At 36.1% G+C, this 21,270-nt stretch overlaps 1 protein-coding gene across 2 annotated transcripts in view; it reads right to left on the bottom strand.

The window, feature by feature from the left end:
• The window catches only part of SPTLC2 (serine palmitoyltransferase long chain base subunit 2), a 233,632-nt gene that overhangs the window by 133,728 nt on the left and 78,634 nt on the right, over positions 1-21,270 (bottom strand). For both annotated transcript variants that reach the window (XM_074235631.1, XM_074235630.1), the window contains exon 2: positions 13,804-13,998. In XM_074235631.1, coding sequence (XP_074091732.1) covers positions 13,804-13,998 — 195 coding nt within the window. The remainder of the gene's footprint in view (positions 1-13,803; positions 13,999-21,270) is intronic.

Below are 21,270 nucleotides of genomic sequence, written 5' to 3'. Positions count from 1 at the left end.
TTGTCTCTTTGATTTAGGAGTTTTGGAATTTGGCTATAATATTCCTGGAAGTTTTTCTTTTGGGATCTCCTTCAAGAGGTGACTAGTGAATTCCCTCAATTTCTATTTTTATCCTTTGCTTCTAGGATCTCAGGGCAATTTTGTCATATTATTTCTTGAAAAATGAAGTCTAGGCTCTTCTCCTGATTGTGGTTTTTAGATAGCCCAATAATTTTTAAATTATGTCTTCTGGATCTGTTTTTGAGGTAGGTTGCTTTTCCCATGAGATATTTCACATTTTCTTCTAATTTTTGGCTCTTTTGGGAAGAGTTTTATTTCTTCTTGATTTCTTGAAAAGTCATCAGCTTCCTTTAGTTCCATTCCGCATTTGGAGGAGTTATTTTCTTCAGAGATTTTTTTATCTCCTTTCCCAATTGGCCAGTTCTGCTTTTTAAGGCCTTCTTCTCCTCATTTGCTTTTTTTTCTTTTTCCATTAAGCCTAAACTGGTTTTTAATATTATTTTCTTCAGTATTTTTTTCATATATCTTTCACCAAGCTGTTGATTTGGTTTTCATGTTTTTCTGCATCATTCTCATTTCTCCTCCCAATTTTTCCTCCATCTCCCTTAATCGCTTTTAAAAGTCTTTTTTGAGCTCATCCATAGTCTGAGTCTATTTTCTATTTCTCCTGGAGGTTTTGGATGCAGAATCTTTGATTTTTGTCATCATCTGAATATGTGTTTTGCTCTTCCATGGGTAATTCTCTATGGTAAGTAAAGTAATTCTCTATGATAAGATTCTTCTTTTTCTGTTGTTTACTCGTTTCCTTAGCCCAAGACAGCACTTCCAAGGCTTTGGGGGTTTTTTTTGGGGGGGGACACCCCACTGGAACCCTTATTCCTCCAAGGTCTTATGCTCTCTTGCCTGTGCTTTGATATGTAGATGCCCTGCCACACTTTGCTCTGCCCTGGAGCTATAAGGGGGGGATCCAGCTTGGCTACTTAGGATGGAAGCCCAAACTGCAACCTGGATCTGGAGTGGAGGCTAGCAGCAGAATCCTACCCTAAGGGAAAGCAGAGAAATCTCTGCAGACTTCCCTTACCATCTCTGGGGGTGCAGGATGTTTCCTCTAGATTTTTGCTGCAAATTCTGCAGCCAGCCCGTGCTCCTCACTCCACATTCATTCTGGTGTAGCACAGTTCTCTCACCACCCCTTCGAGCTGTTGCGTGATCTCTGGGCCAGACTGGGCTGTGCTGTGGCTTTTTTTTTACAACCGTGATCCTGGTGAAACATACCTTACCCACAGAACTTCTAAGTTATCTTGGACAGGGAAAATGTATCACTCAGTCTTTCTGTGGGTTCTGCCCTTCTAAATTTTGGCTAGAGTTATAATTTGTTGGCTTTTGGAATTTTGGGGGGAAGGAGTTCCTGGGAAATGCTGCCTTCACTCCACCATCTTGGCTCTGCCCTGACTTTAAATATTCTTAATAATGTTTTTATTAAATCTGAGGACTTCCGGCCAAGATGGCAGAGAGAAGACAGGCACAGTTCTAAAGTCTCCTGATCTCTTCCCCATCTATCACATGAAACAAACCTCTTAAAAGAAAGCCAAACCAGGAAACCCAGAAAGAAAAGCCAGGAGAGGAAGATCTACCTCAGGATTTGTCTCCCACAGCAGCCTTGGCTGAGTACCAGCAGGTGAGTCTGGGCTCCGAGGGAGTCGCAGTCTGGGATCAGCCAGATTAACAGCTGAATTGGAACCAGGAGTCTGAGGGCCCAAGAGCTGGTCCTGCTGGATCAGTGGTGGGGCTGGACGAAAGGGGCTTGGGTCCGCGGGGAAGCAGAGGCGCTGGTGTTGGTGCTCTCCCCCTGGAGCTTGGGGACCAGGCTGGGGGAAGAGTTCTGGAGCAGGAGAACGGCAGACACCATCCCTAGGCTTCTCAGTCTGAGAAATTCTGAGGGCACCCCTTCATTGCACAGAGGCCTCTCCTCAAACAAAGGCAAATTACTTCTGCCTCAGGCCCAGGTGTGTGAGCAGAAGAAGCAGCCCAGCTGAGGAATCACCTCAGGCCAGGGTAAAAGCCCACCATTGATTGAAGGCAAAAGAATTCAATAGTTCCAACTCCTGCCTTGGTGCACAGGGAGAATGCCTCTCAACCAAGGTCACAGACACTCTAGAGAGGGCAACCAGCACCTCCTACTGGCCAGCCAGAGAAACTGCACCCAGTAAAGCCTTCAGCGATCTCAAGCCCAGGTGAACCAGCGCCCCCCCCACTCAAGGTCTTAGCAGAAGAAGGGTCAGGGGAAAGGTGGATCCATAGAAAAATTCCTGGAAGGGAAAGACCCCAACTCAGAGACACCTGGAACCTCTGAGGAGAATACAATCTGGTCTCCAGCACAGAAAGACTTCCTTGAAGAAATAAGGAAGGAGCTTAAAAATTTGGGAGAGACAATTAATACCTTAGAAAGTACAATTGGACAAACACAAAAGGAGAAAAAATCTCTCAGATCATCAATTGGACAATTACAAAATGAGAATAATTCTCTCAGATCCTCAAACGAGCAAATGCAAAAAGAAATTAATTCTCTCAAAATCTTAATTGGTCAAATGGAAAGCTCTTTCAAAAGTAGAATTGACCAATTGGAAAAGGAGTTGCAAAAGAGCAACTAATGACTCCATGAGACAGCAAGAGTTAGTTAAACAAAATCAAAAAATAGAAAAAATAGAAGCAAATGTAAAATACCTCATCAACAAAACCACTGACCTCGAGAATAGATCGAGGGGCAACCTGAAAATTATAGGACTTCCTGAAAACATTGAAGAGGAAAAAAAAGCCTGGACTTAATATTATAGGATCTAGTGATGGAAAACTGCCCTGATATCATGGAATCGGAGGACTTATGGAGGAAACTGAATGGGCATAGAAAGGAATATACTTTTTTCTCTGCAGTACATGGAAAAAATTGACCATGTACTAGGACATAAAAACCTAATGATCAACTGCAGAAAGGCAGAAATAGTGAATACATCCTTCTCAGATCACAATGCAATAAAAGTCATATGCAATACTGGGCCAAGGAGATATAGACCCAGAACAAATTGGAAACTGAATAACCTCATTTTAAAAAATGATTGGACCAAAAACCAAATTACAGAAAGAATTAACCATTTTATCCTAGATAATAATAATGATGAAACAACATACCAAAACCTATGTGATTCATTCAAAGCAACTCTCAGGGGATATATTATAGCTCTAAATGCTTATATGCATAAATTGTAGAAAGAGGAAATCAATGAACTTAAACAGGCAACTAAAAAAATTAGAGAAACAACAAATCAAAAATCCCCAATCAAATACCAAAAATTAAAGGAGAAATTAATAAAATCAAAAGCAAAAAAACTATTGAATTAATAAACAAAACCAAAAGTTGGTATTATGAAAAAAACCAATAAAATTGATAAACCTCTGATCAATGTGATTAAAAAAAGAAAGAAAACCAAATTGCTAGTATTATCAATGAAAAAGGTGAACTCACCACCAATGAGGAAATTAAAATAATAATTCGAAATTATTTTGCCCAACTCTATGCCAATAAATTTGATAATCTAAGTGAAATGGATGAATATTTACAAAAATATAAGCTGCCCAGGGTAAATGAAGAAGAGAATAAATACCTAAACAACCCTATCTCAGAAAAAGAAATTCAACAAGCCATTATTGAACTCCCTAAAAAAAAATCTCCAGGGCCAGATGGATTCACAAGTGAATTCTGCCAAACATTTAAGGAACAATTGGTTCCAATCCTATATAAACTCTTTGGAAAAACAGGGAAAGATGGAACTCTGCTTAACTCTTTCTATGAAACCAATATGGTACTGTTACCTAAACCAGGAAGAGTTAAAACAGAGAAAGAAAATTATAGACCTATTTCCCTGATGAATATAGATGCAAAAATCCTAAATAAAATCTTAGCAAAACGACTACAACAAGTCATCACTAGGATAATACATTATGATCAAGTAGGATTTATTCCAGGAATGCAGGGATGGTTCAATATTAGGAAAACTGTTAGTATACTCAATTATATCAACAGCAAACCTATCAGAAATCATATGATCATATCAATAGATGCTGAAAAAAGCTTTTGACAAAATACAGCATCCATTCCTAATTAAAAACTCTAGAGAGTTTAGGAATAAATGGACTGTTCCTTAAAATAATTAGCAGTATCTATCTGAAACCATCAACAAGCATTATATTCAATGGGGAGAAGCTAGAGGCATTCCCAATAAGATCAGGGGTGAAACAAGGATGCCCATTATCACCACTACTATTCAATATTGTATTAGAAATGTTAGCATCAGCAATTAGAGAAGAAAAAGAAATTGAAGGAATTAGAATTGGGAAGGAAGAGACAAAACTCTCACTCTTCACAGATGACATGATGGTCTACCTAGAGAATCCCAAGAAATCATCTAAAAAACTACTGGAAACAATTAGCAATTTTAGCAAAGTTGCAGGTTATAAAATAAACCCTCATAAATCCTCAACTTTTCTATATATGTCTAGCAAGAAACAGCAGGAAGAGCTAGAAAGAGCAATCCCATTCAAAGTAACCTCAGACAGTGTAAAATATTTGGGAGTCTATTTGCCAAGTCAGACTCAGAATTATTTTGAAAACAATTATAAAACACTTCTCACACAAATTAAATCAGATTTAAATAACTGGGTTAGGGATATTTGTATCAACTGCTCATGGATAGGGAGAGCTAATATAGTAAAAATGACAATTCTACCAAAACTGAACTATCTGTTTAGTGCCCTACCAATCAAAATTCCAAAAAAATTACTTTAATGAGTTAGAAAAAAATTGTAAGTAAATTCATATGGAGAAATAAAAAGTCAAGAACTGCCAGGAGCTTAATGAAAAAAAAGTGCAAACGAAGGTGGCTTAGCACTACCCGATCTAAAATTATATTTTAAAGCATCAGTCATCAAAACTGTTTGGTATTGGCTAAGAAATAGAGCGGTGGACCAGTGGAATAGACTAGGTGTAAAAGCAGGAGAGGATTATAGTAATCTGCTGTTTGATAAACCCAAAGAGTCTGGCCATTGGGATAAAAACTCCCTCTTCGATAAAAACTGCTGGGATAATTGGAAGTTAGCATGGAAGAAACTTAAATTAGACCAACACCTCACACCCTTTAACGAGATAAGATCCAAATGGTCACAGGACATAGACATAAAAAACAATACTATAAGCAAATTAGAAGATCAAGGACTAGTCTACCTGTAAGATCTATGGAAAGGGGAACAGTTTATGACTAGGGAAGAGTTGGAGAGTATCACTAAAAACCAATTAGAGGATTTCGATTACATTAAATTAAAAAGCTTTTGCACAGATAAAACCAATGTAATCAAGATCAAAAGAAAAGTAGTAAATTGGGAAACAATCTTTACAACTAATGATTCTGACAAAGGACTCATTTCTAAAATATACAGAGAACTGAGACATATTTTTAAAACAAAATGCCATTCCCCAATTGACAAATGGTCAAAGGATATGCAAAGGCAATTTACAGATGAGGAGATCAAAGTAATCCATAGCCATATGGAAAAATATCCTAAATCATTAATTATTAGAGAAATGCAAATTAAAGCTTCTCTGAGGTACCACCTCACACCTCTCAGATTGGCCAGCATGACCAGGAAGGATAATGATCATTGTTGGAAGGGTTGTGGGAAATCTGGGACACTATTACACTGTTGGTGGAGCTGTGAACTCATCCAACCCTTCTGGAGAGCTATTTGGAACTATGCCCAAAGGGCAACAAAAATGTGCATACCCTTTGACCCAGCAATACCACTACTGGGTCTATACCCTGAAGAGATGAAGAAAAAGGGTAAAAACATTACTTGTACAAAAATATTTATAGCAGCCCTGTTTGTGGTGGCAAACAATTGGAAATCCAGTAAATGTCCTTCAATTGGGGAATGGCTTGGCAAACTGTGGTATATATATGTCATGGAACACTATTGTTCTATTAGAAACCAGGAGGGACGAGATTTCAGGGAAACCTGGAGGGATTTGCATGAACTGATGCTGAGTGAGATGAGCAGAACCAGAAAAACACTGTACACCCTAACAGCAACATGGGAGTGATGTTCAACCTTGAAGGACTTGCTCATTCCATCAGTGCAACAATTGGGAACAATTTTGGGCTGTCTGCAAAGGAGAGTACCATCTGTATCCAGATAAGGAGCTGTGGAGTTTGAACAAAATACAAGGACTATTCCCTTTAATTTGGAAAAAAAAAACAGATATCTTACTGTCTGATCTTGTTACCTCTGAGAATTCTGTTCTCTTTAAGGATATGATTTCTCTCTAATCACACCCAAATTGGATCAAGGTAAAACATGGAAACAAAGTAAAGACTGAGGGAGTGCTATCTGTGGGGTGGGGGTGGGAGAGGGAAGCAAGATTGGGGGAAAATTGTAAAACTCATACAATATCTTTAATTAAAAAAAATAATGTTTTTATTAAATGCAACAAGATGGTTGCATGTATACTCCGTACAAAAACTTAATTCTTTACAGGTTTAATGGAGGCAAATCAAACAAAAACATAACCAAAGACTTCTTAAAAAGTAGAACTCTGCAAAGAACTTCTTATAAATTCACAGGCTCTTCCCAATACACAAAAGGTCCAAAGATACAGACAGGTAGTTCCAAAGGGAAGAAACCAAAACTATTAATTGGGAGGAAGAAGCTCCAAATCATTAATAAAAGGAATATTAAATTAAATTGTAAAATTAAAGCAATTCAATGATTTTTTTAAATTTAGGAATGAAGAGAAAAAAAGGAAAATTATGATTGAGAGGGTCAATACATAAGTGCATTGTTGTAGATCAGTGATCTGGTCTAGTCAATCTGAAAAGCAATTTGAAACTAAACCTCTAAAATTGCAATTCTGAGATTTCATTTCACCTTCATCAGAGTGCTAAAGATGATAAAAAAGGAAAATGAAAAATGTACGAGAGACTCTGGGAAAATAAACATATTGAGGCTCTGTTTGTAGATTTAGAGCTCAATTCACCAAAGAACAACACAGTGTTACTAATTGTCATAAGAGGCTGTTAGAACAGTAATTACTGGCAGAGTCAAGATGGTGGCATGAGGGCAGGATCTATCAGAAGCTTTCTTCCAAAATATTTCAAAAAGCTTAAAATTATGACACTAACCAAATTTTAGAGAGGCAGAATGCACAGAAAACCCAATGAAACAATTCTCCAGTCCAAAGTAACTTGAAGATCCATGAAAAGGCTCTGTTTCACCTGATCAGAAGGTATGGCAGTGCAGCCAAGGTTGGGCCATACTGGAGAGAATGAGCTCCAGCCTTCCAGGAATAGCTCGTGGGACCCCTTGGTCCCTGGGGGCACCAGTTTGTGAGATCCCCAGCCCAGGGATCACCAAGTAGAACTTGGAAGACCAGTGGGAAACCTCTGCTAGAGTGGGCACAGAGCACAGGTGAGTGTGTTTCTCAGTGTAGCCATAGTCCTTGGCCCAGCCCCAAGAAACAGAAACAAGTCTGCAGACTCAACCAGCAAGGGAGCCTCTTTTCAGTCTGGGGCTCCCCCGTTACCATAGAGAAGGGAACCTCCTCACAGCTCTAGGGCAGAGGGGAGTGCTTGTAGTCATCTACAGACCAGAGCACAGGCCAGGAGAGCAGTCAGAGCCTCTCATAAATCACTGGAAGAATTGAGGTCCTTATGTGAAATATCTTAGTTCATTCTACCTCTACTTTTCTATTCTCCCAACACAAAACTCAAGAAGCACCCCCCCAAACCAGAGCACAGGCTGGAGAAATGAGTAAACAGAAAAAAAGGAACTTGATCATAGACAACTATGATAGATTGTCTATGATAGATCACAGACAATTATCATAGACAATTTGATCCCATGGAAGATCAAAACACATACTCAGAAGACGACAAAATCCAAGCTTCTGTATCCAAAGTCTCCAAGAAAAACAGGAGTTGGGTTTAGGCTATGGAAGAGCTCAAAAAAGATTTTGAAAATCAAGTAAGGGAGAAAGAGAAAAAAACTGGCAAGAGAAATGAGAGAGACCAGGAAAAACATGAAACCAAGTCAGTAGCTTAGTCAAAGAGATAGCAAAAAAAATGCTGAAGAAAACATGTTAAAAAACCCATTTAGGTCAAATGGAAAAAAACAGTCCAAAAAGTTACTGAGGAGAATACCTTAAAAAGCAAAATTGGCCAGATGGAAAAGGAGATAAGAAAGCTCTCTGAAGAAAGCAACTCATTCAAATTTAGAATGGTGCTAAGGGAGGCTGATGACTTTGTGAGGAATCAAGAAATAATAAAACAATATCAAAAGAATGAAAAACTAGAAGAAAGCATGAAACATCTCATTGAAAAAACAACTGATCTGGGGAAACAAATCCAGGAGAAGCAATTTAAAAATTATTGCTCTACTGAAAGCCATGACCAGGAAAAGAACCTTGACTTCATTTTTAAGGAATTTCTACAGGAAAATTGCCCTGTATCCTAGAAGCAGAGGGGGAAAAAATAGAAATTGAAGGAATCCATCGATCAGGAAATCCTGAAAAAGATTAAAAAAAAATAACCCCCAGGAATATTATAGACAAATTTCAGAACTCCCAAGTCAAAGAGAAAATATTACAAGAAGCCAGACCAAAACAATTCAAATATCGTAGTGCTGCAATCCAGATTATACAGGACTTAGCAGCATCCATTTTAAGGGCTCATAGGGCTTGGAATATGATATTACAGAAATCAAAAGTGTTTGGATTCCAACCAAGAATCAATTACCCAGCAAAAGTGAGCACCCTCTTTCTGGGGAAAAGATGGACATTCAATAGAACAGTTAGGAGAAGCAAATTTAGACAAGGCACAGGGGAGAGCTGAATATGAAGGTATATATATTATAAAGATGGAGTCAATGGGTAAAAATAGAAATGTGTTGGGAGAATAGAAAAGGAGAGGTAAAATGAGCTAAGATATTTCACATAAAAGAGTCAAGAAAAAGCTTTTGCAATAGAGTGGAAGGAAGAAAGTGAGGGGGAATGACTGAGCCTTCATTCTCATCAGAAATGGCTCAGAGAGGAAACAACAAACATACTTAATAGGTTATAGAAATCTCTTACCCTACAGAGAAAAGGAGAGGAAGGGCATGGGGGAAAGGGGACAGGGGAAGGAAGGGGGCAGTGTAGTTGAGAGAGGAGAGGGTAGAGAGTGAGAGGATAGTCGGATACTATATATATATATATTTTTTTTGCAAGGAGGGGGATTAGTGGCCGGCCCAAGATCACATGGCTGGGTGATCGTTGGGTGTCTGGGATGGGATATGGGCTCTGGTCCTCCTGGTCCCAGGGCTGGTGCTCTGTCCACTGCACTTGGCTGCCTCATATAAAACTTTTGAGGAGAGTCAAAGGGAAAAGGGAGAGAAAATAGAATAAATGGGAGTGGGAAGGAATGAATGGAGGGAAATACAATAAGCAATAGCAACTGTGGGAAAAAATATGGAAGCAACTTCTCTGACAGACTTATGATAAAGAATGCAATCTACCCCAGAGACAGTTGATGGCATCTGAACACAGACTGAAATACAATTTTTTCTTTCTTTCACTTTATTTTTTCATGAGGTTTTTTTATTTTTGTGGGGATTGGGGGAGATTATGTATGCTCTTACAAGACTATTTTAGTAATGTATAAATAAATAAAAATGTAAAAAAACCCAACCAAGGACTCTGAAAGTAGACGAAAACATACTATTTTCACTTTTAAAAACAACAGTAATTACCAGGAAAAACTCTGAGGGGTACATTTTGAAGGAAGTTAAGAACAAAATTCTTCCAGGAATCCTTATTCACACAATCAAATCTATTTCCTCCTATTGTATATGAAAATTAAACAATCCAGGTTGTAGTCACATATGAGGCCCTCCCCCTTATCTCCTTTCAGAGCAGCGTAGTAAAAAGAGGATTAAATTTGTATGCAGACCAAGGCTTAAATCCAGACAGGGCTGTTTCATGAAAAATCTCAAACAACCGGGCCTTAACTTTAAAATATTGGGGTCTAATTAGCTGATTCTGATTTGTCTTCCATCTCTAAGTCTTTGAACCTTATCATCCCATCTTTCAATTTTTGTAAATAAAATCATTTAAAATCTACCATGAAAATACTAATTAATTTCAAGATTCCTTATAATTTCCATTTTCTTCATATATGGATATTAATGAATTTGAAAATTTTGAAGTCCTACTAGACCTAAAACAATATAGGTATCTAAACTACTAGTACCTTCCTACTGCAAAAAAAAAAAAGAAAAAAAAGCAATATTCTGGGAAAAGTACACACACAGTCTAATCCAAACATATGTGCTCAATATTTGTGATTGAGATCCAGGTCTACACAATTAAAAGGGCAAAGAACTCTAACAGGAATTATATCTAATTAGTATAAAATGTATGAAGTTGTTCTTACTCCATCTTAATCAGATGGTTGTTAATTGAAGAATTTAGAGTCCCTTGAATCAATTGTCCTAAGAAAAGCATAATTCCACTAGGTATAGAAAGAAGGAAGAAGGGTAGATGACACAGAATTGTTGAGAAGATGCAGCTACCTAGAAGAGATCACAGAATGGTAATAATAGGATGTAATGTGAATGCTATAATCCCTTGGAACTGAGGGGGTATTTGAACCCCATTATTGCATCACATTCCTTCCCTCTCTCCTATCTAGGTACCTCTCAAAGTGAAGACTCTTTAGGAGAGCAGAAAGAGTAATGAACTTGGAAAAAGAAGACCTTCCTTTGTGTTCATTCCTTTAACCCTTTTTCTCTCTCTCTGAACCCCGGCCAGTTACTACACCTTAGCTCCTTATCTATTAAAAAAAAAAAGGGATAATACTTTCACTACCTATCTCAAAGGGTTATGTAAATAGGACTTTTTATTATCCTAACAATAATAATCTTCAAGTCCTGTGGAACCTAAGAAATTTGTTTATTAAGCAGTGTTAACTTTTAAAAATTTCTCTAGTTTAGCTTAAATCTGAAATTTTCAAGATTAACAAACAAAAAATTAAATATTACAAAGATTTGGACATTTTTTGGACCTTTCTTTTCTTCAATTCTTCTATTTCTTTCAAATTCACACTTCCACGTTATTTTGCCTGATTCATCACATACTGTTCAAATTAATTCTTTAATCGTCCATCCTCAATGTGAACATATGAATACATATCTTGCTTCTACAGCATCTTCAACTAATGTTGTCAGTTTTTATCACTAATGAAGAAGAAATATGACCTTCCAGGCAGTCCATTCAAATTTTAATAGCATTAAATTTAATACATTTTTAAATGATTTTTTTTTAGGTTTTTTGCAAGGCAAATGGGGTTAAGTGGCTTGCCCAAGGCCACGCAGCTAGGTAATTATTAAGTGTCTGAGACTGGATTCGAACCCATGTACTCCTGACTCCAGGGCCAGTGCTTTATCCACTGTGCCACCTAGCCACCCTAATTTAATGCATTTTTAAATTAATTCTCTCTGAAATTTCCAACTACTTTTAATTCTATCCTAGGGCCAACAAACTGATAGTAATTCAATGTTTGCAACCATTTTATCAGAGGGTTAAAAACAAGGGGTTACTTTAATGAGAGAAAACAATTGAAAAAATTAATCACTGCTGAGAGCATCATATTACAAATAAATTATCAAGCAAATCAAAAAAAAACAGGTCATCTGAATATCTACTATGTACATAAACTATTCAAATCAGGAATTAAACAACTGGAGAAGCAAGTAAATTTAAGGTAAGCATTCATTCAGCAAAAAATCAAAAACAATACAACCTGTTCAGTTTTACAAACTTAAAATATAAATTCATGCTGTAATCTATATACTTTCTGACTAATAAAAAGCTTTGAGATAACTTAATCCCAATAGCACTACAATATAACACAAGTATATTTCATTTTTTTTTTTTGGTTAATCAGGCTTGGTTTAGTACTCTGAACTTATAGAGACTTATTTTGCATAATGCACTGTCTTTGATATAAAGGAGAAGCTACAGTTTCCCCAGGAGTAGTGATACACTTTTATATATCTATTTATTTCCTTTCATACAACATAGATTTATAAAATATTCACAAATTACAAACTTTATGTGTGGAAAGATCTAGTTCTCTGATTTTGGAGGGTAGCTTGCTTGCCGTATCTTTTCTTTCTTCAACTACCAAAACAATGGTTTATGCATCTCATAGAATGCATAGGAAAGTCTTTAAAACATGAACACCATTCAAATCAATCTACTACATGAAAAAAAGCTCTCCACAATATAGCCTTTCACTTTGTAATTAATTTGAAGGCAGTTAACTGTAAAGACTAGTGTGAAGAAATTGCTGAACTGGGTCACAGAGCAAGGAGAGTCCCTTCACTATCTTGGGGATCTCAGTAGAAATTTCTCTGTGAACTCCTGGAGTTTAGTATGCATAAAAGAAGAGTTCCTTGAATGCTAACTTTGCTTTCCCACTTTGACCTTCAAGAAGTAGGGCTATGGCAATCAGTCTGACAATAAATCAATCTTTCTGTTTAGTTATTGATACCAACTAAAGTGGGGAGCAAAAGTCCATATGGGAAAAATTAGGGAAGTGACAAAAGTCAGGGTAAGAATGACATACACTCTCAAGTACCTATATAAACCATATTTAAAATTATTTATATTCAATTTTGTTCTTTTATTTGGATTCATTTTACTGAACAAAAGCTTACTCTAAAATTGTTTCTCTAATTGTTAAATATTTAAAATGAATAACATGTACAAAGGTTGCTCATATGATTTTTTTTTTGACTTGATTAAGATTATCTATAGGGGCAGTTAGATGGCACAATGGAAAGAGCACCAGCCCCAGAGTCAAGAGCTAAGTTCAAATCAGCCTCAGTTGTGTGGTCTTTGGGCTTTAACCCCATTGCCTTGCCAAAAAAAAAAAATTATCTGTGACATCACCATATCAGCTATGATTCATTTTTTCATCTCTATTAAGTTGTTTTCTACAATTGGTTAAACATTTAATTATCCACTAACAGCTAAGATGGCTGAAAACACTGAACCAGCAATCAATCTGAATGTTAGTCTGCCTTATTCTTTCATTTTATTACTTCTTTGTATGGTTCTAATTAGAATTTACATTTTTACTAGACTAGAGACTACATAGGAGCTAAAAGCTCCATGAGTTTAATTAAAAACTATGTCCATGCCCTTATTTAAAAGCAGTACCTTTCCCTGTGAACATTACTATTACTATTTATACGATAGACAGTTAAATACATACTTATTGGACTACAAAAAACATAATACAGTAGCTCTGTGCTAAGTTTATATGGAAAATATAGTATTTCAAACTACAATATGGGTTAAGCCAACTTAAACCATTTGTAGGCTGGCTGAAAAAGTAAATCATCATTAAAAGCACTGTTTCTTTGAGTTAGCTTAGGAATACATTAATCATAGTCTTATTTCAGAGGGGAGATAGTCTAAACAATTAACTTACAAATTAGCTTGTGAATGCAATTTGTTAATTGGAATAGTCTAGAGTGATCATAGATGTTTTCTACTTATTTTTTCCCCATTAGGGGTCATTACCTCCTTTGTAATCTGAATTGGCTCCAAATGTTTTCATTTTACTGTACTCAGAATAATAAAACAATCTTTGTGAAGACTGAGGGAAAAAAAATCAGAACAAACTTTCAATACAAAATCAACAAAATCTCATTTACCTTTTGCTCCTCTCTTTCTGTGGCATGGTGACACTTTTCAATTCTCCAGTACCTCAAGAAATCACGTAGGTATCCAAAGAGTGTTAAAACACCATACCCCACATATGTAAGCACAGCAACAAGCATTGGGGTTTCCTCAAAAGCTTCATTAAATGGTCTTTTATACAGTCCTCCATTTTGAGTAACATGGTGAATCTAGGACAAAAGTTAAATTTTACTTTAGAACTTATTTATATCCCAACCACAATGAGAAAAGGATTTTAATTTAAAAGTAAAGTCCTAAAATTACTAGTAGGGTCTAACTTCAGTTTTTTTTGAGTAGAGACTTTCCAGTCAAGATAGCAGATTGAAAACATTGCAGGGAACAAATCTCATTATATATATTCCTTTAAAAAAGGCAACAACTATGGGACAAAAAAATTGCTCTCACAGAAGGTAAAAAATGAGGAAAGCAACAAAAAGTGTCTCCTTAAAAAATTCCAAAGAACAATTCAAAAAACTGAAAATGAGAAACACAGATGGAAAAAAGAAACAAGATAGCCTGAAACACATTCAAGGTAAAAAGGTAAGAAAATCACAGGTCTGGGCAAGCTAGGTGGCACAGTGAATAGAGCACTGGCCCTAGAGTCAGGAGGACCTGAGTTCAAATCCAGCCTCAGACATTTAATAATTACATAGCTGTGTGATCTTGGGCAAGCCACTCAACCCCATTGCCTTGAAAAAAAAAGAAAAGAAAATCACAGGCATATGTAAAAGAAACTGAAGAGTTACAGAAAAACTTCAGATGTAATGAAAATATGCATTAAAAGGTTAAGGAAAAAAAATACTAGATGACATGGAACTGATCAGGCTATAAGTCTCCTCCCTCTACCCCAACCCCTGCCCAAATCCCAGTAGGAACTACTCTCCCCACCACCACTCTTTGTTTCCCAGGTTCCCTTCTCAACTGAATGCCAATACATTCCTATAGGAGGGACATTCAAATTCAAGTCCTCTGACTCCTTTTCTCTTGCTTCCTTCCCAATGGTCATGAGGCTCAAGTTCTTCCAGCTCCAGTTTCACTTCCCAATGGAATGAATATGATCATTCACAGTGATTAAATGAGTATAGAATCATCAACTAAAATCCTCCCAATAAGCTGACAGACCAATAAGCCTTATCAATAGGACAGCCATTCTGTGTGTTGTCTTCCTTTCCATCTCTGATAAGCATATAAGCTTCTAAAAAGCAGTAACTGTCTATCTTTTATTTGTAGCACAGGGTTTTGCACATTTTTGTTACTCAAATATATTCTATTCATGATCCCATTTAGGGTTTCCTTGGCAAAGACACTAGAGTGGTTTGTCATTTCCTTTTGCAGTTCATTTTACAGATGAGGAAACTAAAGCATACAGGGCTAAGTGATTTGCCCAAGATCACACAGCTACTAGGAGTCTAGGACTGAATCTGAATTCAGAAAGATGAGCCTTCTTGAATTCAAGCTTGGTACTCTATCCATTGTGCCACTTAGCTGCCCTTCTCTGCACATAGTAAGTGCATAATGAACTTCATTCACAATGCAAGTAACTGGAAAACAGACAATCAAATGACAAATCTCAAAAACAGGTCTCATCGTAGCAATTTCCAAATATGACATTCCTCTTCCAGTTTTTTTAATCTAAATATTATATTCCAGGGAATAGTAGGAAAATTTTTAAGAATTAGAAGAAATAAGCTACTAACTAGAGAGAGAAAAAATTAGTAACACTTGAGGCAGGAAGAAACCAATATTCGATATATCTATACAAATTATATTGTCATAATATCTTTTCTTATAAAAAACACTTAAAAGTTTCTTGGGGGAAGAAAAGAGGGGAAAATCAGTGGTAATCAGTTTTGGTATCACAGAAGCCAGATAATGAGTGTTCTCCAGGATTCTAAACTAGGACCTCTTCTCTTCTTTTACTAGATTACTTGATGATCTCATCTCAAATGGATTCAATTATCCTCTCTACTAATGATCCGCAGGACTACTTGGCCAGCCCTAAACCTTTCTCCTAAGCCTCCAGATTTGAATCTCCAACTACCTAATGGATAACTCAAAGTGGATATCTCATTGACCCTTTAAATTTAACATGTCCAAAATTAAGTCTATCATTCCCTCCAAACCCTTAAGGCAAGAAACCTCAAACTTTGGTGGGATGGAAGATGGGCACCATGTTTATGAAAAACAGTATTTTTATATACACAGTTGATCAAACATTTTGGTCCATAAATATAGATGTAAATGTAGAATGTATTGCTATATATGTAGAATGTAGAATATAGAATATAGAAGTATTGCTATATATGTAAATTTTTCATATATTAGAACTATAGCATAAAAAAATGACAATCTCCAGGGTATTATTAGCAAGAATGATAAAGGTCTAAAGATCTTAATTCCAGCAAATATGAAAAATAGAGTATTTTTCAGTGACCATATATAGTTCTATTCACAGTACAGGTTAATCTCCTTCCTCAAAGAGAATGTAAAAGTGATTGAGAAACAACTCTACATTTTAAAGGTTTTAGGAGAAATGAACCATTTAGGAGAAATGAAAGAGAAAAAAGAACATTAATGCTAAGAAAAGTAAAGTTTCTACTCAATCAGAAGAGTTTCTGAATCCTCTGAAAAGAAATCAGTTACTAATCCTACAAGGAATAATGGTGTAATTACAAAGATGTTAGATCATCTATTAAGTCAGAAGAGAGTAGCACTGATGATTGGAGGTATTAAGACTTCTATTTGTCAACCTACTAACAATATAAAAACCTTTCCTCTCTTCCCAGCCCATGCATCCAAAACATTGCAAAGACCTCCCAAGACTGGTTAAGCCAGATGGTTAAGACCCTCTTTTAGTAATTCACAAGGGCACAACTGTACAGTCTGAAGAAGTTTAGAATTATTAATAAAGATTACAAACACTAAGCAAGAAACTGAAGATCTTAAAGCCACAGGTTGAGACTTCCTCACTGAAACCCTATCAAAGACAAGAGCTAATAAAGACAAGTAGAACTGAGAAGTGAATAGCTACTTTTAAAAAGTGAATTGAATAATAGATTCATTATTTATTTTATAAGAAAAGTAAATGGCTTTCTATATATACAGAGAATTGTACCAAATTTAAAGTTGTAAGTCATTCCCCAATTGATGAATGATCAAAGGATATGAACAGATAATTTTTAAATGAAGAAATTAAAGCTATACATTAAATCACATGAAAACATGCTCCAAATCATTACTGATTAGAGAAATGCATATTAAACACACACATCAGATTGGCTAAGGTGGCAAAAAGGAAAAATGATTAATGTTGGAGAGGTTGTGGGAGGATTGGGACATTGATGCATTGTTGAGTTGTGAACTGATTCAACCATTCTGGAGAGAAAACACAGAATTATGCTCAAAGAGCAATAAAACTGATTATACCCTTTGACTCAGCAATACCAATACTAGGCTTATATCCAGAAGAAATCATGAAAAATGGGAAAAGTTTCACGTGTTCCAAATTATGCAAAGCAGCTCTTTTTGTAGTGACAAAGAATTGGAAATTGAGGGGATACTCCTCAATTGGGAAATGGCTGAACAAGTTATAGTATATGAATGTTATGGAATTAGACTGTCCCATAAGAAACCATGAACGGTCAAATTCTAGAGAAGCATGGAATGAATTACAGAAACTGATGCTGAGTGAAGAGAGCAGAACCAAGTGAACAGTGTACACATTAAACAACATTGTGAATTGATCAATCTTGATGGATGTAGCTCCTCTCAGCAGTTCAGAGGGTAAGGACAACCCTAGGAAACCTGCTATGGACAAAGTTATCCTCATCCAGAGGAAGAAAAACAAAACAACCCTACAGAATATGAATGAATACTACATTCACTTTCTAAAAAATTTCTCCTATGTATTTCTTTCCTATCTCATGATTTTCTTTTTTCCCCCCCCAAATCCAAATTCCTCATGCAGAAAGTGACAAATTTGTAAACATGTTAAACAAAAATGTGTATGTATAATCACTATTCACCACTGAAGGGTGGGGGTAGGAAGGGAGGATAGAAGGAAATTATGTTAACTTAAAAACATGCAGATGCATGTGGATGGATGTTGAAAAACTTTCATAACATATAATTGGAAAAATAAAACATCAACTGAAAAAAGAAAAATAAACTATAGATAATATTGTTTCATGTACAATCTTATTCTGTTCTTTATGTAGCCTATTTTATTTTTATTTTAAGTTTAGAATTTTTAAAAGAGGAGGAAAGGGTAAAACTAAGAATGGATATTCATGGATCCTTCCTTTCCCATTAGAATGTACGCACCTTGAAAGTATATAAATACATACAAACATATAAACAAAGACAAATGTTGAAGGATTTCAGATGAACTTGAAGAAAAGAAAAGCAGCATTTTTTTATTGTTGTATGTTCATTGATTTGGTGCAATTTTTTAAAAGCAGTAATCAGTACTCAATTTTGTAGTTTCTTTATATGTATGTGTTTACTCAGAAAACAAGCAAATAAACATACATAATTAAGAAGTAAATTCACACGAAATCTTTAATGAGTAGGACCTATGATGCCTCACTGTTTACTTAGAAGTGAGTTACAGACTTGAAGATCATGTTTACAGAATATAAGATCTTATATTTGTACATGTTATTGGCATCACACTAAGTCTGAGTCATAAGAAACTCAACATCAACAGCCTGTTAATGTAGTGATAAATCATTTGACCATGGTAATTCATGAAACAAGAGAAAAATATAAAACAGTCCTCAGTTGTCCTGCTTTTAAATTGCAGTCTTTAGAAGAATGACAGAAAAGAGAGTACCAAGAATCACCTAGTTCTTGGTGCAGCTATATATTTACTTGGCTTAGCTGCACATAGTGTAAAATGTGATATCTTTGTTCGATGTGCCACAAATGACCATCTTACTAGGGGATCAAAGTTATCTTTTGACATAATAAATACAAGTTTTAAGACAGAAAAAATTGTAGCATAATAAGGGATGGCTAAAAGATACGCCTTGAAAAACAAATTAAAAAGTTAACAGAATTAGTTGTACCATGCACCTTAAGTCAACAAAAAAAATCATTTCACAGAACATTTAATATGGTCATCTTGTAATGGCAGATGCAAAAAAATCACCATAAAAATAATCTCAGCATATATACCAAAATCTGTTGCAGAATAGGAATTTATAGAGAAATTTCACGAAGAAGAGTGTCCAAATTCTATCAACAGATAAAAAAGAATAGATGAGGATGGGGGCAGCTAGGTGGTGCAGCGAATAAAGCACCAGCCCTAGAGTCAAGAGAACCTGAGTTCAAATGTGGCCTCAGACACTTAATAACCTAGCTATGTGAGCTTGAGCAAGTCACTTAACCCCATTGCCTTGCAAAAAAAACAAAGGAATAAATGAGGATGATGGAAAGTATTTGAAAATATGCATCAGATAGAAAGGATGAGAGACCTCAAGATCATATAGACTACACAGATCCTTTATGCTTACATACAACACAAATATTTTATGCAAGAAAAAAATCACATTGAACCTGGTGTGCATCTAATAACATCATAAAAAACAAGACTATTTTCACAGAGAAGAAATTATTTGTTACTGATGCCATAATCATTCCTAAATCAGTTGTTCTGTACAGATAGGATGACAGCCATGGGCAATACTGGTTTAGAATAAAAAAACATGGGGCAGCTAGGTGAACATTGGACCTGGAGTCAGGAATACCTGAGTTCAAATTAGGCTTCAGACACTTAATAATTGCCTAGCAGTGTGACCTTGGGCAAGTCACTTAACCCCATTGCCTTGCCAAAAAAACCTAGAATATAAACTCATAAGCAAAATCTCACAGAGAAATAAGATGAAAGATAAAAAAAAAAGGTTATGATTGCCTTATAAAACAGAGAAGCAGTAAAGCCTAAAATCAGTTTTAAAAAGTTTAGCAAGAAACTCAACTGGGCAAAGTCATCTTGATGGTATTTGAAAATGAAGAGGACAACAAAGGAAAAGTAACAAAATAAGATTTTTATAATAAACTTCACATTAAGAAAAAGCAGAGTCCCACATCTGGATGCCAATACCACAGTCCTTGAGGTGACTATGGAGGAAGTAGAAATGGTACTAAAAAGAATAAAATGAGAAAAGTAAATGTATCATGAGAATATCTTTGCCAGAAGAAACAACTTTAAAAGCATTGAGGGCCTGGTTTATAAAACAGTGGAAGGGTAGAATACTATTTTCAGGTGTTATTAAAACAATAACCAAAAAAAAAGTGAATGAGAAAATAGCAATAACAACTAATCAGGCTTACTTTCCATATCTGTGAAATTTTCTAAAGAATAACCTCCTTGGGGCAGCTAGGTGGCACAGTGGATAGAGTACTGGCCCTGTAGTCAGGGGAACCTGAGTTCAAATCCCGCCTCAGACACTTAATAATTACCTAGTTGCATGGCCTTGGGCAAGCCACTTAACCCCACTGCCTAGCAAAAACCTAAAAAAAAAAAATAATCTCCTTAAACATAAGGAACACCCTTGATTAGCATATTAGAAGGAAATGGAAATGATTTCAGAAAAACCTGGAAAGACTTACAGGAACTGATGCAGAGTGAAATGAGTCGAACCAGGAGGATGTTGTCCACAGTAACAGCAATATTTTTCAATGAATAACTTAGCTCTTCTCAGCAATACAATGATCAAAGACAATCCCAAAGGACTCACAATGAAGCATAATATCAGTGGCAACTGCTTCTGGAGTTCTCAATCTACAGACAATAAGGAAGACTACAGGGGTCTCTGTGCTATCACTAGGGCAGGATTCCATTACTTTGCCCATATTCTGATCTGGGTTACAGTCCCAAATCACAATCCCTGAAAGAGGAGCAGTGTAGCACAACAGAATTTGCTGTCCCAGAGGAGCAGGGACCCTTCTCACAGTTCCAATGCAGAAAGAAGCACTTGTGACAGATCACCCATACAACCAGAACACAGACCTAGAGAGTAGTAAAAACCTCTTCTTAGATCATACCAACTGGTAAGAACTGAAAACTTGCAGATTCCTAGAAGCATCTCTGTAAACAACTGCAAAAAAGCTCAAAAGCTTGGAACAATCCTCCTCCCATAATCTGAAAGCAGAACCTTACCTTAACAAATGTTTAACAAAGCAAGTCATAGTCTGGGGAAATGAGCAAACAAAAGAGAAAAAGGTGGTCAGGGAAGTTCATATCATATGATTATAAGATAACAAAGTCAAAGCTCCTACATACAAAGCTTTCAAGAGACTTCTAGGGTAGAGCCAGGATGGCAGCACTAAGCTAGAAAGCATCCAGAGTTTTTCCTCAAACAAGTTGAAATGAAGTTTCTAAACAGACTTTAATTACAGATCTCACCAAAAAGAGAATGAAACTAGTTCTAAATTCAAGA

The sequence above is a fragment of the Macrotis lagotis genome, chromosome 4 (genome assembly GCF_037893015.1).
Source record: "Macrotis lagotis isolate mMagLag1 chromosome 4, bilby.v1.9.chrom.fasta, whole genome shotgun sequence".
In the NCBI taxonomy this organism is placed as follows: Eukaryota; Metazoa; Chordata; class Mammalia; order Peramelemorphia; family Peramelidae; genus Macrotis; species Macrotis lagotis.
The sequence above is the reverse complement of the archived record's forward strand: the minus strand, read 5'-3'. Positions and strand labels throughout refer to the sequence as shown.